The following is a 26,211-nucleotide window of genomic DNA, read 5'->3' on the forward strand; positions in this document are numbered from 1 at the left end:
GTAAGATATACATGCCTCAATAAAATAAATTATTGACAATCATGTTAGCAAAACTTGTCTCCCATTTATAATAATCAGGAATGCTTCTTAGTCTTTTTGAATAAGAAAAACTTTTAACAGTATACTTTCAATGCTCAAAGGTTCAGTAAAAGATTCTAGGCTGTGGTATGTGATAAAGTGACTTTATTACAGACATAAAAACACAAATTTGAAGCCTGGCATCACCACACATACCAAGTATGATTACTGGCAAGGCCATTATGTCCTCACTGCCATCAAGAAGTTTGCACTCTTTTGGACACCACATCCATCTGTATGTAACCTATTAAGATGTGTCACTTACTGATGTATACCCTAAGTGAAGATGAAAACCCCAACTAGCTTCTCAACCCCATTTATTTTAACAAAGGGAATGAGGAACAAAATAAATTCAGTAGAAATTAAGCAAGTAGCTGTAACATTTTTGCAATGAATGTGGTTCAATTTGAACTGGAGACTAAGATGTAAAATCTCATGAAACAATAATATATTGGAAAGACAAGTTTATATATCCAGGATACTCTATTTATTTATTTATTTATTTATTTATTATTACATTAAACCATATGACCATGAACTCTACAAGAAACATATTCTGTGGTTTAAAAACAGAGAGGAGTATGGGAGAGATGACATATTAGTTAATGCAATTGATCCACAAACAATTCAATCCCCAGTACCAAAAAATGGTGCCTAGAGCACTGGAAGCAGTTAAACCTTGAGCACAGCCAGAGGTTATTGACAAAGCATGACTGTAATTGCCTTGCAAGTTGTTTTACCTTGAGTCAGAGGAGACACAAACATTAATAATAGCTATCATTTTGACATTCTGTCTTTTGAACTTTCTTGTTTATTAAGCATTATATGAGCTAAAGGAAAAGTGAGTAATGATTAGAAAACATGATTTGGAAAGAGTGGTCCAAGCTCTGGAATAGGACATAAAATAACATGTGTTTGGAATTGTGAGTTGCATTTAGCAGATATCGCCCTCTAAACTGTAAGATCTAGAGAAAAATGCAGGTAAATTAGAAAACGTATTCTCTTGGCCAAGAGAACTGAAGTTCTTTCTGGAGATATCATTTGTCTGCTTTAAAGTAGAGCAAAACTTTGTTTCAGACAACATATATTAAATAACATTAAGCATAAAATAATTTGAGACACAGTCTTGTTGGATTTTTGTGTCACAGCAAGAAAGTACCATCTGTGGATATGCACCTTTTGCTCTTTTTTTTTTTCCTTTGCTTTTTAGAACAGAAATATAGGCAAATTTACCTTTAATACAGGAAATTCAGCAACCAACTTCACTTACTATTTTAAATTATACTAAATGTTTGACTTATGTATGTGCTATTGAACCTTTATATATTGATGTGGGTACTTTTGAGATCATTGTATTAGACTGTATTTCCAGTGATAAAATTGCAAAATTGGACACAAGCTATTAGAGTTGAATAAATCCATTTGCCCACTCTCTTCTGAGAGCTCGTACATTCTTTTGAATATTAGGCAGTGCATGAAATTTAATAAATAATTGGGCTATTGTAACAATAAGGTATGTGCCTCAATAAAATAAATGGCTTACAATCATTTTAACAAGATTTGCCTCCTATTTATACTACTCAGGAATTCTCCGTAGCTCTTTTTAGAATAGAAAACTTTGAACTGAAAACTTTGCTTTTTGTCATTTTTATTCTTTTGTTTTAGTGTGTTTCCAAACACATACTATTTTATGTCCTATTCCAGAAGCTAGACCACTCCTTCCAAATCATGCTTTCTAATCACTGCTCACTTTTCTTTTTGCTCATGTAATGCTTGATAAACAAGAAAGTTCATGCAGCCAGAGTGATAACACAGTGGTAGGGCATTTGCCTTCCATGCAGCTGACCCAGGATGGTCCTGGGTTCAATACCCAGAGTCCCATATGTTCCCCCAAGCCAGGAGTGATTTCTGAGCACAGAGCCAGGAGTAACGTTTGAGCATCACCGGATTGCCCCCCCCCCAAAAAAAAACAAAAAATAATAAAATAAACAAGAAATTCAAAAGACAGAATATCATCAAAATTCATTGCGGTTATTAAGGTATGTCCCTCCCCAACTCAAAGTAAAACAACTGAAAACTGTAATTTCAATCATTTGTCTTGCTTTCTCCTGCTTAGAGAAGTAAAATCTATTAGCCACTATATAATTTGCTCTCTTTTCCTTTTTCTCTAAGGATGTGTGCCATGACTGCCCTCCGGGTCCCCCAGGTCTCCCTGGAATGCCAGGTTTTAAAGGGGATAAGGGTCTTCCGGGCAAGCCAGGGAGAGAAGGCTCAGAAGGTAAAAAGGTACATAGAAAAACAAAAACTCTTTTATATTGTAATAAAATACATATCCTTGACGATCCCAGGACTTTTTTTGGTACAAATGTGAGGATCTTGCTCAACGGTGTGAATATGGGAGCCATGGTCTTTGAGGACCTCTTGAGGAGTAATTGCAACTATACTAATTGTTGTGTATGATCTTGAATATATTGTCATACTCCCACATACAGGTGTATTGGGATTGGGACAAACAACAGAGAAATACCTGTAGGAAATAAATGAAAATATGTGTAAGGAGTTTGGTGCTCATGGTTGATAATTTGATGTTTTTGGTTGTTTGTTTTGCTTTTGCAATAGGGAGATGCAGGACCCAGAGGTCTTCCAGGGCCCCCGGGAACAGCTGGTCCACAGGTTTGTGAACTTTTGTTTGTGAACTTTCATAAACATTATATGTGAATTCTGTTCATCTCACTGATTAAATTTGGAAAAAGTTATGTAGGATGGCATAATCATGGTTTTCCAACCAGGAAAAGCTTATTGAATATCTAAACAGGAACATAACTATTTTAATGACTTTGGGGAGATATCTTCTAAGACTTTATAATTCTTTTTTTTTCCAGAAATATCCGAGTAGTTAGAAATATCAAATGAACTCTGTATTAGAATGTGTAGACTGTGTTTTTGTGTTTCTAAAAGGCTGAACTAGATTCAATACACAATACAAAAATGCCCTCTTCATGCCTTTGTTCATTAGCTCTACTTACAATATCCAGAATCTGGAAGCAACACAGGTGCCCAACAACATATGAGTGGCAAAGGAAACTGTGGTACATATACACAATGTAGTACTATGTAGCTGTCAGAAAAAAATAAATTATAAAATTTTTCTATACATGGATGGACATGGAAACTTACGCTAAGTAAAATGAGACAGTGGTAGAAAGAGATACAAAATAGTCTGTCTCATCTGTGGAATTTAAGAAAAAATAAAAGATAGTATGATATTAATATCCAGAGACAATAGAGAAGGGGGCTGGAGTAACCAGCCCATGATATGAAGCTTAGTGAATTCACAAAGATTGATGAATGTAGTTAGAGAAATAATACACTAACAACTATCATGACAATGGTAATGAGTGAAATAAAATGCCTGTCTCAAATACAAGTAGGAAATGGGAGAGGAGGGAGATGACGGGCATTGATGGTAGGCAGGTTGCACTGGTGAAGGGGGGTCTGTACATTTTTATGACTGAAACCCAACTGCAAACATGTTTGTAATCATTCTGCTTAAATAAATATATTAATAAATAAAAATTTCTGTGCTGGAGCGATACCACAGTGGTAGGGCATTTGCCTTAAAAAATAAGTAGATTGGGCCAGAGAGAGATGGCATGGAGGTAAGGCGTTTGCCTTCCAGGCAGAAGGATGGTGGTTCGAATCCTGACATCCCATATGGTCCCCCAAGCCTGCCTGGAGCAATTTCTGAGCATAGAGCCAGGAGTAACCCCTGAGCACTGCCGGGTGTGACCCAAAAACAAAACAAAACAAACAAAAAAAAAACAGAAAAAAAAAATGAGTAGACTGAACTTTACTGTCAAACAGTTCTGAATTTGAGTTTATGCCATAGCTGTCTCTTTTGAGCTATGAAACTACTCAACATCTTACCCCTCTGAATTTTAATCTTACCAAATTCTGGTAAGAATCAGAGAAGACAAAATTAGAGTTAAAAAAATCCAATTTGTAAAAAAAAAATAACGTGTCATAAAATATTTTATTAAGGAAGCACTTAGCGAGTGCAAATGAGTTTTATTAGCTTATTTACAATGAAACACTGGTGCAATAATGAAGCAACTAGCTCACAGATTTTACAAAGTGAGATGACCAGGTATGGAAAGGATATTTGATCACAGTTACAGAACAATCACATACAGACACTCTGGCTGTCAAAACGTGTGTGAGTATGACAGAACTGCTTATGGTGAGTTCTGCCAAGGGCTGACTGACTTTTCCACAATCATTAATTTCAATGATGTTGCTGTATCCTTTTGGTCTTCCCCTAGGTTTTGTGCGCTCTGTCCTGGTGCAGGCTGCACGTATGTGATTATGACCTGTACCTGACTTGTATGGAGCATAAAATTGTCCCTAGCAGAGACAGCCAATGAGTCCCATATTCAGGGTTGGAATCTTGTCTTATTTCTGGCTCATTTCTTACTGTTTGCCTTTTCACTTCCAAGTAGGTAATTATGGAGTATATTCCTGCACATATACAGGTTTATGATCTAGATAGCATCTCTGTAAATTTTTCCAGTGTCTAGTATGATGTGAGTTCTCCTCTAACAATGGGAGCTTTTTTGGGGGGAGGAGCAGGCACACCCGGTTACTCAGGTAACATCCTGAGTTACCCAGGAGTAACTAAGGGGTTACTCATGGCTATACACTCAGAAATTGCTCCTGGCTTGGGGGACTATATGGGATGCCAGGGCTTGAACCCAGGTCCATCTTTGGTCAGCCAGTGCAAGGCAAATGCCTTCCACTGTGCTATTGCTCCGGCCCCTCCCCTGCTTTTTAAGCCACTGAAGCAAGCTCCAGGGTTGAGATAAAGATCTGAGGATACAAAACATTAAGAGGTATCTAAAAACCTCAATAACAAAGATAATGAAGGCTTGCAATATATCTTTTCAAAGTTTAAAACTAATAAAATGAAGCTTCTAGATACACAATTTATTTTTAGTTATTTATTTAGATATTTATTGTTAAATCAGGAATTGGAGAGATATTACAGCAAGTAAGGTGTTGGCCTTGGACATAATTAACTACTTCCCCTCTTTGGCACCCAATATGGTCTCCTGAGCCCCCACCAAAAATGAATCATGATCCTAGATGCAGTAATAAATCCTACTGGTTGTAGATCCAAACCATTTTCTTTTTAATTTTTATTGAGATCAATGTGAATTACAAGTCTTTCACAGTTGTATTTCAGGTGACATTCCCACCACCAGTGTTGACCTCCCTCTGCCACTTTTCCCAGCATGCATCCCATATCTCCACCCTTAGCCCCCTGGACTGCTAGTGTAACAGGTCCCTTTTGTGTAACTTGTTATAGTTTGCGTCTCTTGATTTTATTGTCATTGACTTTGGAATCAAATCAATTTTAAAATAAATTACCAAAACAAGATCTCAGTCCGTACTCCTAACAATTCTCCCTCCATGTTTTCTATCCTGTGTTTATTTGCATGCTGTTGTTATATTTATCTTGGATTATCTTGCATTAAATTTAACATTTTGTTATATGGCAATTTGGTGTTATGTAGAACTCTGAGGTATTTCTTAAACACCCAATGTAAATGATCGTTTGTTTTATCCTAGGTTCAACCTTGGCAAAGAAAGTTGGGATCATTGTTATTACTTTTAAAAAGCAAGCAAAGGTTATCTGAATAGAACATTAGATATTCCCATCCCTAGGAAACAAGTTAAGTCATTCAGAATTTGTGAATCCTGGAAGGTGACTCATTGATTTAAAAGCACATGAGGTCCGGAAAGAAAGCACAGCAGTAAGGTGTTTGCCTTGCACATGACCAACCAGGATGGAACTGAATTCAATTCAAATACCATATGATATGGTCCCCCAAGCCTGCTAGGAGTGATTTCTGAGCACAGAGCCAGAAGCAACCCCTGAGCATGGGCCTATGTGGCAAAATAAGAAAGAAAGAGAAGGAAAGGAAAGGAAAGGAAAGGAAGGAAGGAAGGAAGGAAGGAAGGAAGGAAGGAAGGAAGGAAGGAAGGAAGGAAGGAAGGAAGGAAGGAAGGAGGAGGAAGGAAGGAAGGAAGGAAGGAAGGAAGGAAGGAAGGAAGGAAGGAAGGAAGGAGGAAGGAAGGAAGGAAGGAGGAAGGAGGAAGGAGAAGGAAGGAAGAAAGAAGAGAAAGAAAGAAAGAAAGAAAGAAAGAAAGAAAGAAAGAAGAAAGAAAGAAAGAAAGAAAGAAAGAAAAGAAAGAAAGAAAGAAGAAAAGAAAGAAGAAAGAAAAAAAGAAAGAAAGAAGAAAGAAAGAAAGAAAGAAAGAAAAAGAAGAAAAAGAGAGAAAGAGAAAGAAAAAGAGAAAGAAAGAAAGAAAGAAAGAAAGAAAGAAAGAAAGAAAGAAAGAAAGAAAGAAAGAAAGAAAGAAAGAAAGAAAGAAAGGAGAAAGGGAGGAAAGGAGGGGGAAGGAAGGAGGGAGGGAAAGAAGGAGGGGGAGGGAGGAAGGGAGGGAAAGAAGGAAGGAAGGAAGGAAGAAGGAAGGAAGGAAGGAAGAAAGAAAGAAGAGAAAGAAAGAAAAAGAAGAGAAAGAAAGAAAAAAGAAAGAAAGAAAGACGAAAGAAGAAAGAAAGAAAGAAAGAAAAAAAGAAAGAAAGAGAGAGAGAAAGAAAGAAAGAAAGAAAGAAAGAAAGAAAGAAAGAAAGAAAGAAAGAAAGAAAGAAAGAAAGAAAGAAAGAAAGAAAGAAAGAAAGAAAGAAAGAAAGAAAGAAAGAAAGAAAGAAAGAAAGAAAGAAAGAAAGAAAGAAAGAAAGAAAGAAAGAAAGAAAGAAAGGAGAAAGGGAGGAAAGGAGGGGGAAGAAGGAGGGGGGAGGGAGGGAAGGAAGGAAGGAAGGAAGGAAGGAGGGAAGGAAGGAGGGAAAGAAGGACGGTGGAGGGAGGAAGGGAGGAAAGGAAGGAAGGAAGGAGGGAGGGAAAGAAGGAGGAGGGAGGGAGGGAAGGAAGGGAAGAAGGAAAGGAGGAAGGGAGGATGGAAGGAAGGAAGGAAGGAAGGAAGGAAGGAAGGAAGAAGGAAGGAAGGAGGGAGGGGGGGGGAGGGAGGAAGGAAGGAAGGAAGGAAGAAGGGAGGGAGGAAGGGGAAGGAAGGAAGGAAGGAAGGAAGGAAGGAAGGAAGGAAGGAAGGAGGAGGGAAAGAAGGAAGGAAGGAAGGAAGGAAAGAAGGAAGGAAGGAAGGAAGGAAGGAAGGAAGGAAGGAAGGAAGGAAGGAAGGAAGGAAGGGAGGGAGGGAGGGAAGGAGGGAGGGAGGGAGGGAGGGAGGGAAGGGAGGAAGGAAGGAAGATAAGGAAAAGAAAAACCCACATGCTGGTCAAGTGCATGGCCATTGGTTCAAGCTCCTATGTCACTATATTCTTGGTAATAATAACAACTTTGCTGTTCATAATTCCTGGTGAAAAGTGTCCTAAAATTTAATTCATTATTTTAAAAAGACTGTGTTTTAGGGGCTGGAGCGGTGGCGCTAGAGGTAAGGCATCTGCCTTGCAAGCGATTGCTTAGGATGGACTGTGATTTGATCCCTCTGCATCCTATATGGTCCCCCAAGCCAGGAGCAATTTCTGAATGAATAGCCAGGAGTAAACCCAGAGCATACCCCTGTGTGTGCCCCCCCAAAACAAAACAAAAAAATGTGTTTCAATAATTCCCAAAATCATTGATAGTGTTAAGAAGGCAATACTGAAAAAGTCTATTCCTGGAATCAGTTAGAGGCAGGAAAAATACTTAGCTTTCATTATCCATAGGGCTTGTGATGTCTCACCAAGTTTAGACATACTTAAGACATTTGTCCCCATTGTAAATAAGAAGTGTTAGCATTTATGGAGCAAGGCATTTTGCCCAAAGCACTCTTAGGCTGGAGAAAAACCAGCAAAATGTAGACTTGTCTGTGCTGTTTACTAAATGTTTCTCTCTCTTTCTGCCTCTATCATGTGGAGCTATACTTATTGCCTGAAAATTTCTGAACGTTGCTAGTTTCCCTGGATCCTTAATTCACCTTTTATGTCAACTTGCTAGCATTCCTGGCTTAGCTTCTGCCAGGCAAGGGCTTTTGTTTGAGAAACAAGCAAAAAATAATCATTTAAAGAGATGAGAAGGTCTCTTCTCTTAGTAAAAATTGTTTTCCCTAACAGCTCTATGATGATTTCAAATGTTCTTGTCTTGGGATAATGACTCTGCCTTTGTTCCTTTATAATTTGTTTCAGTAGAGGTTTTATTCCTTTGCATATTCATAGACTACTAAAGAGTGCTTTCTTACAAAAAAAGAAAAAAAGAAAGAACATAAAATAGTGCTGCACTTGAAAGATGAGATTCTAGGTTCAGCTAGACACTTGGGTGTCTGTCCTTGGTGACCTAAAGAGTTGTTACTGGGGCAGGAAAGGTGGCACTAGTAAGGTGTCTGCCTTGCAAGCGCTACCATAGGACGGACCCTGGTTCGATCCCCAGGCGTCCCATATGGTCCCCCCACGCCAGGGGCGATTTCTGAGTGCATAGCCAGGAGTAACCCCTGAGCATCAAATGGGTGTGGCCCCCCCCAAAAAGAACAAAAAAAAAAGTTAGTGTGGCTAGTGTATATTTTCAAAAACAATTTACTCAGAGTACAATGTTTTTCAGTTGTGTAGTTTAATATGTATTTTTAAATCAACTATTAATATTGGGTTATTTCTTTCTTATTTATTTTGTTTAATTATTTAATGTGTCTTTTCCTTAACCCAATATAACAACCTTTGATTATTAAAATTTTAGAACATATTTTAAGAAGAGAAAGAATTGTTAGGTCTCTGGGTTCATATTATCAAAGGTCCCTACAAGTCATTGCTGTTGTTATTTTGAAAGGCCAATGGCCGGTTACTTGACTTATTTTATTATATCCTATAATGGTCATCATCATCCTAAGATATAGAACTATTTTCTCACTTTTAAGATGAGGAAACTAAGTTTAATCAAATTAAATAACAGTATGATAAAACTACTAGATAACATATCTATGGTGCATCCCTTACAATCTAACTCTAATTGCCTGACTAATTGGCTGGCATCCTATACGGACTGTTGCTCAATAATAAGTTTGACAACAAATATGATAATGGTCCCAAAAGGTTATAACTTATAACCTACATGAGTAGCAGACTAAACCATAGAGATTTGTCTAATCATCTCTATGTCATTCATACAATCAGCAGTATTTTTTAAGGATGATGTCAAGTTAAAGCAAGTTAAAGCTCCTAGTATGTGCCTTTGATTTGGTCTATCTACTATGTCCTGTAGAGCTTCATAAATGCTTCCCTTTACCATATACTGGAAAATAAGTCACAGAGAAATTTGGTATTTCATCTGAGAACATGTAGATTTGCCTTCTTTCTTAGCCTAAAACCCAGTCTCAGTGGTTTTCTTTCATCCTATTTCACCAAACACCGAGATAATTGTTTTTTTTCTCTTGAGCTTCACTTATTAAACAGAATTTCTGCTAGACCTGCAGGTATGAAAAATAAATTTTTAGTCTGAAAATTCTACTTCAGGTAGATTATTTATGATTGACATTTTCACCATCACATACCCAGAACTTTGGATATTCACTAGTTACATGTATTGCTCAACTGGCTTCATTTTACGTGTTTGCCTTTCTGACCAACACCTCAGAAATTGTCTCTCCCAAGATTGATCTTGTAGATTAGCAGCTTTCCTATCTGGTACATAGATATGAGGAATGTAAGCACATTGTCAGAGCTCTCTTCTAGAGCTTTTAGGTTGCATAATACACTGATGGTAAGGTATAGGGTTGGAGATAGACAATACTGTTATGATTAGAATCCTTATGTAGGAAGAAGGAAAAGCAGAATGGTAATCAGAGAGAACAGGGAATATTATTTTGCAAAATTTAATGAGAGGCATCTAGTTTAAAATGCTAATTAATTAACCTATTTTTCATAAACAGTGGACCCAGTCAGGGCCCTGGAGATCAGTGGTTTCCTAACCTGCTTGGCTTCATAACCAAATAAAATTTGCTTCCTAATTGTAGCACTTAGGTAATTTGCTTAACTTCTCTAAACCATGGGATTCTCATTTGTAAAGAAGCAAGAATAGGGGCCGGGCGGTGGCGCAAGAGGTAAGGTGCCTGCCTTGCCTGCGCTAGCCTTGGACGGACCGCGGTTCGATCCCCCGGCATCCCATATGGTCCCCCAAGCCAGGAGCGACTTCTGAGCGCATAGCCAGGAGTAACCCCTGAGCGTTACTGGGTGTGGCCCAAAAACAAAACAAAAAAAAAGAAGCAAGAATATATTTCAGAAAAAGAATGTGTGGATAAAATGAGTTTTCTTATTTATTTATTTTTACTTAATGACTGAAGGATAGAGGGGAAGTGATTGTGGGGGGTTAGGGCTCATGGAATACTGGGGGAAGAATTAGTGCAATAGCTCTGCCCTGAAAACAATGGCTTTATTCATTTTGCAGGAAGTGATACCTCAATAAAATTAATTTTATAGAGGTTCATGTGTGATGTGTTGTCTTTAAAAAAAACTAATAATCACTACTGAAGAAAGGAAAGAAAACTTTAGGTTTCAGTGTGAAGGCTAAGTGTTACCCATTTGAAGTGGCATCAGTAGAATCATTTATCTGTATCCCTGCCCACAACTCTCATCCCAGATAAGGTCCATCTCACATACTTAAAGTCAGAATAGGCTATTTTCAAAAGAGATAAAAGTACATTATTTATTTAAAGTAACAACAAAGCCTTCATATTTGAGGTCACATGATATTTCTTTACATCCTTGTTCAGCACATTTTGAATGCAGGGGCTGGGTTCCAGGGCAGAAACAGTTGTAAGTATGATGAATCACAAAATCAAGATAAAATATAACATAAGATTTCTACTTAGGTAGCTCTGAGATTTAAAATCTTCTGTATATTGATCATACTACAGCAAGAACAATGAAATAGAGAGAGACTAAAACTACCATATTATTTACTAAAATATCTATCCTTTTTTTTCCAGGGGATAGGCAGCATACACTATCCAGCAATACTCAGGGCTTTACTCCTGACTCTGTGTGGGGCATAACTTCTGCTAGTTCTTAGGAGACTATATGCGATATTAGGGTGTCCCTATCTGCTGTACTATTGCTCCAACTTATTGTTATTTAGTACTCTGTTATTTAGTCTTGAACTTTCTTTCATGTAGACTATAACAAATACATACACATATAATCATCAATGCTCTTCATTGTCATTTCTCTGAGTTAATAATAACTCTAACAAGCAGAAAAAAAAAAAACATTTTAAGTAATGTCACACCAGGCCTAATGGCCACCTCTGAAAACCATCTTGATAAAGTTGAGAAGTTAGGCAAGATTTTATCAGGGATCCTTGGAGAAGATTTTCTATGCAAACAAACAATATATAAAAATTTTAGATCTGGACTTACATGAAAGTAGCAAAAAAAAAATCACTAACTTAGGAGTCTGTACCTGTCCACAGCATCCTTTAAGAGATTGTTCGGTACATACCTTGGGCATGAACATAAAGTTCTAAATAAGTATTATTTAGCATAAGGCAATGCTGAGAAAATATTTTTAAAAGCAAAACAAAATGATATCTGAACCCAGAAAACCTCCTTCACAAAGAGGACAATAAGCACTAAATTGATATGCATGGTGTATGGTAACAGATTTTCAGAACATAGACATCTGACCCTTTTCCATAGCCAAGCAAGAACTGCCTTGCTTTGCATGAGTACAAGATGACCAATAGCATGTTCTCAATTTAAAGAACATGCTGGCATTTGTCACGTGTTCTTTCTAAATTCAACTGGCAATTGAGAAAACTATAGGTGATTTATATTTATTTGAAGTCAAAACAAATTGCTCCCATCTTTAGATCAGAGGTAGTTATGTTACTTGAGGCAAGATGTCCTGTCATGTTAGGCTTTAGCTTTCTCACAGACTTTGAGAGATAGGGACATTACCTTGACAATGACATATCAAAGAGATGATTCCAAGAACTCTGCGAAAGAAATTCTTGACACATGAACTATTTTAAAGTTTTAGACACATTTCAAAGACACGGAAAAAAAACCTTAAAATATAAAATTTTTACAAATGATTGTTTTAGAAAAGAGGGTCAGGAGAAATAATCTCATCCCTCTTTTTAACAAACATTTAAGTTTTTGCCTGGCTGCCTAATTAACACATGAAGAAAATTTAGCTAGGAATGAATTATTCATCTCACTGGATTATAAATTCCCGATGGGTGGGATCTTTTCCTTGTTGATAATAGGTTTTGCTTCTTGACCTTAGATAACAGGAAAAATAGAGTATCATGATATTGGGGGAAAATTGAGAAAATTAAGTAGGTCAATAGGGGTACTGTGAACACATTCATATCTGAACTTAAATTACTTCTATAATCTCCACATTTTTTATCACTGAATAAGAAGTAACCCTTAACTATTAGAGTATCTTACTGTGTAAATTACATAACATACACATTAAACATCAACACATACAAATTTATACAGACATCCATGCATATTTGCATCAACTCAGTATATAAAATAAGTGTCATTTTATTTAAAAAATCCCACCAGAATGCCTAACAGAGAAGAATCTCCATAAATGCCAGTCTTCATTTCTATTAGGAAGTAAATAAAGCTTGAAGTTGACTGTAGTTGCTTTGATCTCCAGCTGCAAAAAAGACAAGGACAACTGAGAAGATTCTTGGACTGCTGTCATTCTAACTGTTGTGACATGAGGCTCGAAGCCACTCTAACCCTGGACAGAGAATAAAATTTGAAAAGAAAACATTTGCTTTTAAAGCATTGACCTAAATGTCAGAAAAGTAGAACACTTTTTGTCACCACAGCCTGAAGATAGTGTGCTGGCTTTTTAGATTCTAAAAAATAAATAGGGGCCTGCGAGGTGGCGCTAGAGGTAAGGTGTCTGCCTTGCAAGAGCTAGCCAAGGAAGGACCGCGGTCCTATCTTCCAGCATCCCATATGGTCCCCCCAAGCCAGGGGCAATTTCTGAGCGCTTAGCCAGGAGTAATCACTGAGCATCAAACGGGTGTGGCCCAAAAAAAACAAATAAATAAATAAAAATAAATAAATAAATAAACAAACAGTTATATGCAAAACTATCCGACAAATGCTCTTTTCCTTTGATCCATTATCTCACAGCTATTGTCACTTTTCAGGCATTGATTTATCTGATATATATCACAAGGAAGCAATGTTGGAGTATTATAAATGTTGGAGTAGTCATCATCAATGTATTACTGATGTGGTTAAGACAGTTTGCTCCACTTCAGATTTTTTGCTCTTCTGTCAAAAATTAACTGACTCTCTCTGGGTTTTCTATAATATTTCATTAATCTAAGAGTTAGTTCTTATTTTGGTACCATGCTATTTTAATACTAACAATTTACGATTTAAAGTTGGAGAAAGTGATGTCTCCCATCTTCTTTTTCCTGAGTATTACTTAAGCTATTCATGAGGAAATTATTGTTCTGTATCAATTTCAGATATATATTTAATCTATATATTTTTAGAAAAATGCCACAGGTACACTTTAAGAGACTGTACTGACTGTATTTTGACAGCATTTCCATTTTGACAATGCTATTCCTCCCAGCAATGAGCATGAGGTTATTTCCATTTCCTACTGACCTCTTTTATTACTTTAAGAAATCTTTGTAGTTTTCTTTGTATAGATCATTCACATTTTTAATTGGGTTGAGTCCTAGGTACTGATTTTCTGAGGTACAATTGTAAATTTTGTAATATATCTTCAATTTTATTATTTACATATAAGAAGAGCCATGCTCTTTTGCATGTCAATTTGTAGCCTGCCACTTTATAATATAAATTTATTGTTTCTAAAATTTTTTCTGTAGTCTTTAGCGATTAACTCCCTCACATCTTTAACATCCTTATTATCATAAAGGATTATCTTTTATACATCTTTAATATTGGCCCATTTTCTTCTGGACTGAGATGTGTTCTTCAGAAACCTAGGACAGGCAGACATTCCTCTTATGTTGCCAATGATCAAAATTCAATGTATACTCAAAAGATGGCATGCAAGGATATCTATAAGTAGGCACTCTGTTCTGTCTATTTTTTTTTCTGACTTTGACCCCAGTCTAGTGTGTCGTATCCTAAACAAGTCGCTATGATATAAATACCTCAATGAGGCTTCATGGTTTTTCTGCTGATAAACGTGTTAAACTATACATGAACTTGGTAAGAGATGGATTAAGAAATAGTAAATGAACAAATAAGTAAATGAGTGAATTAATGCATGTAAATGTTTTCAGTTTGTTATATAAACAGAAAAATTTCTTGTACATTTTTCTTAAGGGAAATAAAGGAGAGCAGGGTGCAGATGGTGAAGCTGGGCAGAAAGGTGATCAGGTAAAATTTTGCTTTATAAAAATTTATTCTAAGAAGATATTGCTAATTCTTCCCCATAACTTTAATTTTGTCATACCTGACATAATCCCTTGTGTCATTTTGCCTACAATACAATTATTTTCAAATCTCCTTTTCATGGTTCCCATCTTTATTTCTCAAGTTCATTGCTATACCCCCTATCAATCCAACTAATTGAGTAGGCTACTCGTTCCTTTGTTTTCTTTCCACTCATTTCATTATTTTGGTCTCTTATACCTTTATTATCTTTTCAATTTTTCCCATTTTTAACCTCATTCAAGGAAATGGTAAATATTACAAAGTGCCCATACTATACTCTTACACTCTATAATTCCTCAAGTATCTCTTTTTATTATTAGCTCATCGTGCTAAAACACAGGTACCACTTCTCATCTCACTATACAACAAATTTGATGGATTACTCTTTTAGTTGTATTTTATAATGGTACCAGTAATAAAATGCCCATTCCCTTCATGTATCTGAGCATTGCCTTTCAACCCATGTAATCAAAGAATTGTGTAGGCTCAGCCTTCCCAATTCAAACACATGTTCAAACAGACATTTAATTTGGCCATTGTGCTTCTGCTCGGCTGCACTTTCTATTTCCCATTTTATTTCCTTTTCTGTCACTTACCTGCCCTCAGCATTTACTTCTCACTCTTCTATTATCTCAGGATAACCCCTATTATAAATCAGGTTTGTGCCAGAGACTGCACCAAACTCTGAGTTATAGAATAAATATAAATATGATAAAATCCCTAACCTCTTAGGACGTTTAGTCATAAAAAGAGGAGTAAGGCATGTGAGTGAGTATTCCAGAGACAGTGGTAGAAAAGCTTTACTCAAGATCTGAATGTCAAATTCAGTTCAAATTCCATATATTTCTGGGGAAAGAAAATGTGTTTGCATTAATCGCAGAAGAAAGAATTATCAAAGATCATATGCTTTATATTTTATGAATATTATAGCTTGTTTTTGTGGTTTGTTTAGTTTTATACTATTGACACTAAATCTTATATGCAGCACACTGTAAAATACTTGTTTGTAATATTCATGTCTCTTTTCTGGAGAACCATCTTTTAAAGTGCTATGTTGTTACTATCATTGTATACACGCCATACTTCAATAAACCTAATAATTCATATTGTAGGCATATGTATTCTAGATTTTGTTTTAAAATTTTTATAATGAGTAAAATCAAGCATAATGTAAGAGAAGCACAAAATAGCTCCAATATATCTTTTGACTAACCACAGAAACAATAGATTTTATGGCGAATCTTGCTTTCATCCATACACTTTACTCCAGACCTTCTTCCTTAGTATTCAGTAAATCTTCCTTTTGGATAGTTTTGTTTTTGGAAATATTGTTCTGTGTTTATTCAACCTAATGAAACAAAAGTTATATAAATATGAAATAAGTATTTTGTAGACAACCTTTATTACAAATTGATTTTGGAGTTATATTCTGAATTCTTATCTGAAGCAAGAGATTGTTACACTAAGTGAAAAACTTCTTTTGAGTTTTTATAAAACCACTTGTGTTTTTCTAGGGCCATCCTGGAGTTCCAGGCTTCATAGGGCCTCCAGGAAACCCAGGGTCACCAGTAAGTAATAATTTTATTATTCTCTATTTTCACCTTATCTCTTGTACACATTTGCACAATCATTCGTAGCGAAGATGTTATTGCTTAGGAATTTTCTCTTTAAGGCTGACATCTGAAAGGATGAGCTAAACAAATTAATTGGGGTCATTGATAGCCAGTGTAGAGGGGCGTAAGTGCTTTGATGAACAGTTTAGTTAGCATGCATTTAGGACTGGGCTCACTGGTAAGGAAAGACAATGTTACTTTTTTAATATTTTTCTTCAATTTGGGATGTAAGAGGTATGAATAATAACAATGTTGGGATCTCCTGGTGGAAGTGAATTTTTCTCATTTTTTAGAACTTGTGTCATACTCTGAAAATCATTAAGTGTCTATATATAAGCTCAAATTTAACTACATAGCAATTTCATTGTTATTATTTATTATCACAATTTTCAACAGTCCATTTATTATGTTTTCATGATGCTATAGAACATACCATTGATATAATCTCATTTAGACTCATTGAATTCCTTCATTAATTGTTTTTCATTCTCAGTAATAACTATGACTCTGACATTGACTGATGTACATATATCCCCCTTTATATTATGGTGCATACATAATATACATACATAACACACATGGTTTCCATGCTCAGAATCTACTGTGTTCATAGCTCTTGTATTCTTCGTGAAAAGTGATAGGAACAAGCAATGTGTATATCTATCCCCCCACCAAACCCAGAATAGTCTTCTGTAGTCTCACATATATTTTGGTAAGCTCTTTCTGTCAGCACTTTCAAATAGAAAGATATAGTAATGTTAAAAGGTATGCTAAAGGAAATTCAGTTAAAAAAAAACAGCTTATCATCATAATGAAAAAAAATTTTATTAGGATCAAGAAATTTATAAACTTAAGCTTGCATTGTTCGCATGTTCGCAATTTCTGGTTGAGTTTTGATTTGTAACTATGTGCTAACTCGGGATAAAACAAGTTTATTTTATAGTGTTTTCAATAAAATAACATGGAAACATTAAGTGGCATGTTTCACTTTATAATCAACTTTATTTTTGTTTTTTTTGGGGGGGGGGTTTACACCCGGCAGATCTCAGGGGTTACTCCTGGCTCTATGCTCAGAAATCGCTCCTGGCAGGCACTGGGGACCATATAGGCCGGGATTTGAACCACCGACCTTCTGCACGCAAGGCAAACACCCTACCTCCATGCTATCTCTCCGGCCCCTATAATCAGCTTTTACATTCAAGGTCATCTTTGAAGAAAAGTATTGGAAACTTTCCCCATTTTGAGAAGAGCTTACGTTAATTTTCTTTAAAGTCAACATACTTTCATCATCCCTCTAATATCTTTACAACTCCTCATCCTGGTTTATTATTATTCCATCCCTGCTATGTAAGCAATATTGCAGGAAATTAATTTACTGTCATTTAATTGCATTGGCTTGAAAATTTATTATTTCACTTAGGAAATTACTTTTTTGGATGCTTTTGTTATCAATTAGCAAAGGATATACTGATCAAAATAGAAAAAGGATCGTTAGTGAGGGAAGGCATTAATGTTTATTATTATTTTTATATACACTTTAAAAGAATATTTTATTTTTAATCACTAGGAGATAAAATTCCAAAGTTGTTTATAATTCAGTTTCAGTCACAGAATGTCCAATACCCTTTCTCAAGTGCACATTTCCTGCCTCTAATGTCCCCAGTTTGCTTCTGGCTCTCCCTTCCCTCCAACCTGCCTGCCTTTATGGCTGACATTTTACTTTGCTTTCTCTTGCTCTCTCTCTCTCTGTCTCTCTTTCCTTTTTATCCCTTTTAAGTACTTGTTTGCAATATGGCTATTGAAAAGGTATCAACTGTATCAATGAAAGGTGGTGACTTTAGAGAAAATATTCTAAAATTTTCTCAAATAAAATTTATAAAATTCAGCTTACATATGGTTATTTTCAGATAATGATAACTTTAACTTCCTCATGTAAGGTAATAAAATAAATAAATTCCATTCTCATTTTCCAGGTAATTTTTGTTCACATCTGTAATGCAGATGATATCCTATTTTCTTCACATTTGGAGATTACTGTAGCTTAGAACTTCATGACAATTGTAAGAAATAATTATTGGCTTGTTATTATCATTCTTGATTAGGCAGCTGAGATGCAGAAACAATCACAATCAGAAACTAGCTTTACTTTCTCTAACTGATTAATGTTTTCCTTTAACTCACCAGATGCTCATTGAGCTGCTATATTGTGCTTCCTGGTTGCCTTAATTGCATTTGAAAAGGGATGCTGAGTCAGCTGCCTATTCCGAATGAGTAGTGAGTGCATCCTGCAGTACTAACTCAAGAGCAGGGAATTTACCCTCCAGAACATTTTAAGTATCTTTTAGTGCTTCTGTCAGACCCTATTAAATTACCCAAGTATGCAGATATCAAGAAACTAGCATCCCTATTTAAAAAATAAAAATAATAGCCTTTATATCGGAAACCCTTTTCTAATCAGTATTCTTCTTTCAAATAAAATATTTACTTTTTCTGCTTCAACTGAAAAAGGATGCTTGTTCCAGCTAATTTTGGTTTTAGCATTTAGGAACCAGAAACTTTGGGCAAAATTAGGTAGCAGTCTGTTTTGAAGTCAAAGATCTTTTCAGACTTGGCTAGGTTTAAAGTGATGTGTATAATTTTCTCCTGAAAAAGCACAAGTGCATTAATATTAGTCTCTTTAAATTTGGTCAGTATTAATTTATTTAATAAATATTTATTAGGTTCTTCTGGAAATAGATACACTGAATTAGATCAAGTCTTGTCCCATGGAGTTTGTCTTTCATGAAAAATAAAAGTCAGATCAAATTTTCTTCATGTCTCAGAACAGGCTCTATTCATTTGTTATTCTTATTAGCTAGCTCAGACACAGCATAGAACAGCAGTCAGGAAAGTCAGATCTAGATAGCATGGAGGTAAGGCGTTTGCCTTTCATGCAGAAGGACAGTGGTTCGAATCCCGGCAACCCATATGGTCCCCAGTGCCTGCCAGGGGCGATTTCTGAGCATAGAGCCAGGAGTAACCCCTGAGCACTGCCGGGTGTGACCCAAAAACCAAAAAAAAAAAAAAATGTTTAAAGAAAATCTGCAAGACATGTGATCTGATCCGGTGCATGAATGGATAGGCATGTAGGTTCTCATCAGATGTTCACGGCTGATTTACCTTTATAATATAGTCTGTGAAAGATGGTGTAAGTATCCAAATACTCCTTGGCAGAATAAAACTTGATGTAGTTACACAATAAACATATGTTAAATAATTTAATAAAACACTTTATTGGTATAGATAAAGTATAGAGAATTTTTAGTTGCTCTCTTAAATTTAGTGTTCCATTATTTAAACTGGCTAATAGATGATCACAGAACACAGAAAAACAGCATATGTTATGAAGAGGTCTTTTATGTGTCTGGCACTGGACAACTATATTTATATATTAATTTTATATATTTATATATACTATATATTAAATGTTTATATCCAATATATTTGTATTTCATGTATATTTAATTATATATGCTATGATATATAAACATATTTATATAATATATTATTTTTATATTTATATATATTCATATATATTAGATATTATATTATATCATATATTATATATATATTTATTATATTCATATTTATTTTCAACAACTCAGATAAAATAAGTGGGATAATTTTCTGTATTTTACAAAAGATCAGAATACAAAAAGAAAAATAACTGTCTAGGCCCACTCAGATGGTCAGAACTCATACAGTGTCAGAACACTATCTCTAGATCGTGCAATTCTGACCATAACTCTGTTCCATGCTATTACCTTGGGAACATTGGCTCCTTTATTTCTCATCTCTTTATGCAGAGAGAATATTACTTTCTACTTTGTATCTAGTAATAAGAAATCAAATCCTAGAGATAGTATGCCACTTAACCAAAGCATATTAGAAACTCAACAATCTATCCTACACCCAGCCAAATCATAATAATTCACTCACTCAAATATCTGTTGATTATCCATTACATGTAAAGAACTACTTTAGTTCACAGAGAACAAAATAATTCAGTAAACACTAATATTTCAGATAATGGTGACTGCTGTAGAGAATAAGATAGAAAGGAGGTTGTTAGTGTCAGAAGATTTTGATTTTAGGTATAAAAAGTAAACACAACTATTACCACCTCTTCCCCATCCCCTCAGCTCCCTCCCTGACAAGAAGAAACTGGTATTTATAATTTTTTAAATATTTTTGAAACTTGTGATTTACTGAGTGTTTCATAGTTGAATTTCAGACATGATGTATCAGAGCCAATTCCACCGCCAGAGTAGACCTCCCTCCACAATGTTCCCAGATGTGTCCTATGCCACCACCCTTGCCACCCAGCCTGCCCATATAACAGGCTCATTTTAAGTTTTGATTGTTAAAGTTTGTGTCTCAAAGACTGACCCATGATATGAAGTTTACTGCAAAAAGTGGTGAGTGCAGTTTGAGAAATAACTACACTAACAATCATGACAATGGTAGTGAGTTAAAGAAACAGAACGTTTGTCTAAAAGACAGTCAAGAGTTGGGAAGAGGAAGATGAGGGGCATTGGTGGCGGAAGGTTGCACTGGTAAAGAGGATATTCTTTTTCTATAACTGAACCCCAACTACCAAGATGTTTGTAATCATGGTGCCTAAATTAATATATTATTTTTTTAATTTGGGTCTCATTATTCCATTTTTGTTGACTCTGGCTTGTATATGTATTTCTGTCCTCTTTAACACAGGTAATGCCTCTAAGATCACTTGGCCCCTGGCTGCCATTATTTCATATTTATATTTATTCTTCTTTACTCAATTTCTTTCCTTCTCACTATGCTCTGGGCCCAAGGATGTTTGAGGCAACTCCCATTTAAACCATTGTATTTCTTCATGTAGTTATTCCAAATACCACATATAAGTGATATCATTCTGCATTTGCTTTAAGGACTAAAGTAAAATTTTTAACATCATAAGATCCCATGTTTTATCCCTGGCAACACAAATGCACCTAGCATCACCAAGCGTAGTCCTGGTGGCATTTAAGCAGCAGTTGGAGTACTAGTGGGCCCCAGCATTGTTAGATGTAAGTAGCATTGTGTCACTGGGACTGATCATTGAACCATCCAGCCTTGTTGGTAAACTATTACTAAAAGTTGTCATCAAGCCAACCACATGGACATAGGTCACTTTTCCAAATCAGTGCCACCTGACTTTTGTTTTGTAATTCCAATTTTCTACCCCCAACAGTTAAGCTGATAACCTGAAGCAAGATATCAAGGAATTGAAATCTTGTGTTCTTTCTTACTCATAAGTATTCATTTATAGGTAAAAGATACAGGATGTACAAAGCCATGCAGCAGCAGGAAAGGGGTTAATTTTGCAAAAATGTATTAATCAGTGAAGAACTTCTATGTATCTAGTCATGTATTTTTTATTCCTGATTCACAAAACAGTTGCTTTAGTTATCTCAATAAAAGAAAGAAACATTCAACATTTTATTGACTATAAAACTTTAGGCTTCAAACTTCTTTTACTTTTTAATCTATCATTATTTGTTTGTTTATTTCTCAGTTTGGAAGAGGAGAATTTTGTTTTATTTAATCTATTTTTTACTTTATTTTACATTATTACATTTTCACTTTTTTATTTGAACACTGTGGTTACAAGGTTGTTCATAATATTTCTTTCTTCCACTGATAAAGCTGTTCATGATTGAATTACAGTCATACAATACACAACAACCCTCACCAGTGCACATTTCCTGCCACCAATGTCCCCAATTTCCCTCTCACCCTCCCTTACTTCCCTTACCTCCCTGGTCCCCTCCCTCACAGGCATTTTACTTCTCTCTCTCTCTCTATTTTGACACTATAGTTTTCACTACTGTTAAGGAAAAGGTGCCATGCATATCAATTTATCCCCACATTTGTTTAGTTAAAATAATGCCTCCTTCAAGAACAGCCTAGCAATTAATAAATTGCAGCAAATCAAATTTCTTTTTTTTAATTTTTTATTTTTAATTATGAGAACAATGATGCAAAGAGGACAAGGTAAAGTTACAGTGAAAGAACAATCGCCCATAAACAGAGTTCTCAGAAGAAATCCCCTTGCTGACGCCTAAATATTGAACTTACAGTCAAAAAAACATTAAGAAAAATAAGGCAGACCCCATGTACAATTACTTTGTCCACAAGTCCCCAGATTGTAGTACATTATAACAGCAAATTAAATTTAAACAGAACCAAAAAATGAAAATAATAGCTGATATTTCCCAGATATTCCAGTCCCAGCTGATACCTCTGTAGCATTCTCAGAAGGAGAATTCTCAGGAGGAGGACAGATTCTCCTTTCTGTATGAATTATAGCAGCCCACTGCCATTGCTACAGACTCTGACAAAAATTGGCTCAGCTCTGAAACTTAACCTTACCAAACAACCAAGCCAGAAAATTTGTTTTAGATCTATAAATCCCAGACTATGCAGTCTCATATAGCCATGCCACACATCAATATCTTATAGTAATTTCAGTATCACGGGAAATCTGATAGGAAAGTTACATAGTAATCTAAACTTTGCATAAATAGGGAAGACACAATTAGCACCAACCACATCCCAGTAAATCCTTAGACACTGACTTTAATAACACCGGAGGGATACATCATTTATTTCAAATTGACATGTTGATTTAAGCTTTGATAATTCCATTGGCCTTTGCTTTGTAATAAATAATATGAAGTAAATTTGTCTGTGCCTGCACAGAGTCAGGTGATGAAATTGGGGACACAGGTGAAAGGAGGTCATACTGATGATGGTACTGGTATTTGAATATTTAATACCTAAAATGACTCTATTACTAACAACTTGGTAAAACATGGTGTTATAATAAAAATTAGGAAAAAATAAATATACTTGAACAACAACAGAAAAAGAAACACTAAACTGTTAGTTTTCTTGCTGTGTGTCTTAAAATATTCTCTTAAATTAATGTGTGATTTTAGAAGTCAGAGTATATTAAATATAAATCCTGATATCTACTGAAATATATTTTTGTCCTCTAATGGTCTTAGTATTCCTAGTGACTACTCCAGCTTGGTAAGGTGGTGATAATGATCTTTTACATGTTTATAGTTCAGACAGTTGAAGAGAGCACTGTACATAAAATTTGATAATAACAAAATGTACGAGAAAAGATACTGAGGATCTATAAGTTATATCAAAACTAGTTTTCTGCCTTATTATTCTCAGGGAGTAGATGGAACTGCAGGAGCTGCTGGACCTCCAGGAATCCAAGGACCGCCTGTAAGTTTCTCAGGACAGCATCTGTCCTTTTCCAATGTTTGAACTTTCCTAAAATCCAGATTTTCTTCTCTGATTTTTTTGTTTTTGGCTTTGGGCCACACCCAGCAGCGCTCAGGGTTACTCTTGGCTCTGTGCTCAGAAATTGCTCCTACCAGGCACGGGGGATCATATGGGATGCCGGGATTTGAACCAATGTTGATCCTGGGTCAGCCACTTGGAAGGCAAATGCCCTACCGCTGGTCAATCTCTCTGGTCCTAAAATTCATATTTTCACTTATTTTGTTCTGGCCTCACAAATTCTCATTCCTGTGGGTTACTGAAGTTAGAATTGCATTCACATCATACTAGAATAAATTTGAATTTTCTTTGTATGAACAATTAATGTTAAAAGTTAAAAATAGGGGTCGGCGAGATGGTGCTAGAGGTAAGGTGTCTGCCTTGCAAACGCTAGCCAAGGAAGGACCGCGGTTCGATCCCCAGGTGTCCCATATGTTCCCCTAAAGCCAGGGTCAATCTCTGAGCACTTAGCCAGGAGTAATCCCTGAGCATCAAACGAGTGTGGCCCCAAAAAACAAAAAAAAATGTTGAAAATAAAAATACTAATTTTACATATTAAGTTTAATTGATCCTATTAAAATACATGCAAATCTAAATATTTTTATTTTTTTAATTAAAACAAGACAAGTAATAACATTTTTGTTATAGAAACAAGAGTCTTATGTTTATTTCAGGTCTCTCATTATTATTTCTTTTTTTATTAATTATTATTGTGGCTGAAGTGAATTACAAATCTTTCACAGTAATATTTAAGGTACATAGGGATAATGAATCAGGGGCATTCCCACCACCAGTGTTGTCCTCCCTTTACCCCTGTTCCCAGCATACATTCCTATTCCTTTTAAAAATATATATTAATATACTATTGTGACTTTTAAGTATATAAAATAGAATCTGGAACAGAGCATTACCTTATACACAATCAGACAAGTTTGATACCTACCATTCCAGGTGCCACTCCAAAAACTGCTAGAAATAACACCTGAGTGCAGAGATAGGAGTAATACTTGAGAATCACCAGTTATGACCCCCAAAAAGCTAAAAAATGTATATGACAGCTGTAATGCAATATAAATGTAGATGTCTATATTACTTCTTCTGCATGTCACTATAGATGTTTATCTATTTAGATATGAATGATTCATCTTGATCAAATATTGTAAAGTATCTTAATTTTTTTGTTTTGGGCCACACCCAGTGACACTCAGGGGTTACTTCTGGCTATGCGCTCAGAAATCGCTCCTGGCTTGGGGGACCATATGGGACACTGGGAATCAAAACAAGGTCAATCCTGGGTCAGCTCTGTACCAGGCAAAAGCCCAAACCACAGTGCTATCGCTCTGGTCCCATTACTATCTTAATTTTTATAAGATGTCATTTAAAATGTTCCCACATAAATATTTTGCAGTTATATAATGAACAATCAAACTATAATTTTTGTGACAAACTAGAGCTGTTATAAAATGATTTAAAAATATTATTAAATTTTTGTTAAATTGTCAACTCACATGATGAGAGAAGAAAAATAACATGATAGTAAATATATAATTGGGGGGGTTGGGCCACACCCAGGGATGCTCAGGGGTTACTCATAGCTATGCACTCAGAAATTGCTCCTAGATTGGGAGACCATATGGGAAGTTGGGGGGATTGAGCCATGGTCCTTCCTAGGTTAGTGCAGGCAAGTCAGATAGATCCTTTACCGCTTGCACCACCACTCCTTCCCCAATATATAATTTTTATTTACTGGTTTTGGGGCCACACCTAGCAGTTTCCAGAGTTCACTTCGGCTCTGTGCTCTGGAATCACTCCTTACAGAACTTAGGGGACAATATGTGATACCCAGGATCAAACCCATGTTGGCTATGTGCAAGACAAGTACCCTACCCATTGCATCTTCAGCCCTGTAAATATTTTAGTTTTATAGATATTATGTTTTTTATTGAAAACACTAAATTTTTCACTAAGATAATGGAAAAGCAATCAGAGACCATATATAACCTGATGATATGTATTATTTTGTTAAAATTTTTGTCAAACAAGCAGAGGATTAAAGTATGTTGATGACTACTACTATCTTACTTTAATTCTAGGGTCTTTGTAACAATTAGGTTATAAGAAAATACAGAAAGTTTAATATTGGTGTTTAAAAGTATTTATTGTTGTTGAACTATTTATTCCAAGTAAAGAAAGACATCAACTTTATTTGTTAGTGTGTTCACAAGAATTTTATTATGGATGGGTATAACAAATTATTTTTTATTTTGCTTTGAATTAAGCAGTAGTATTTCTAGAGAATCTATTATCCTGTGATGTAAGAGCTATGGGGATATAAAATATTCAAGTAGGTATTTATACAAATATATTAGCAATTTTTTATTATATGATATTGGGGTGCTATACCTGTAATACAGGGTCATATCACAATTCTGTACTCAGAGGCTGCTCCCGACAGTGCTCAGGGTATCAAATAGTGCCAGGAATTGAATCCAGGCCATCTGCACACATAGAACAACTCTAGCTCTTTGAGCTATTTCTCCAACCTTACGAAACATTTTAAAATTAAAAATGCAGTTCAATCTATTTTAAGAAAAGGTTTGACCACAGTCCTAGGTATATACCCTATGAACACAAAAAACAAATAATAGAATCCCTT

The 26,211-nt window shown here is 35.6% G+C and overlaps 1 protein-coding gene across 1 annotated transcript in view; it reads left to right on the top strand.

Annotated features, from left to right (window-relative positions):
• LOC126020153 (collagen alpha-1(XXII) chain-like) overlaps window positions 1-26,211 on the top strand; it is a 240,502-nt gene that overhangs the window by 185,077 nt on the left and 29,214 nt on the right. Inside the window, exons 8-12 of the mRNA XM_049781619.1 lie at window positions 2,251-2,364; window positions 2,698-2,751; window positions 14,470-14,523; window positions 16,095-16,148; window positions 23,445-23,498. Of these exons, the coding sequence (XP_049637576.1) occupies window positions 2,251-2,364; window positions 2,698-2,751; window positions 14,470-14,523; window positions 16,095-16,148; window positions 23,445-23,498 (330 nt within the window). The remainder of the gene's footprint in view (window positions 1-2,250; window positions 2,365-2,697; window positions 2,752-14,469; window positions 14,524-16,094; window positions 16,149-23,444; window positions 23,499-26,211) is intronic.

This window comes from Suncus etruscus, chromosome 10, assembly GCF_024139225.1.
Source record: "Suncus etruscus isolate mSunEtr1 chromosome 10, mSunEtr1.pri.cur, whole genome shotgun sequence".
Lineage (NCBI taxonomy): Eukaryota > Metazoa > Chordata > Mammalia > Eulipotyphla > Soricidae > Suncus > Suncus etruscus.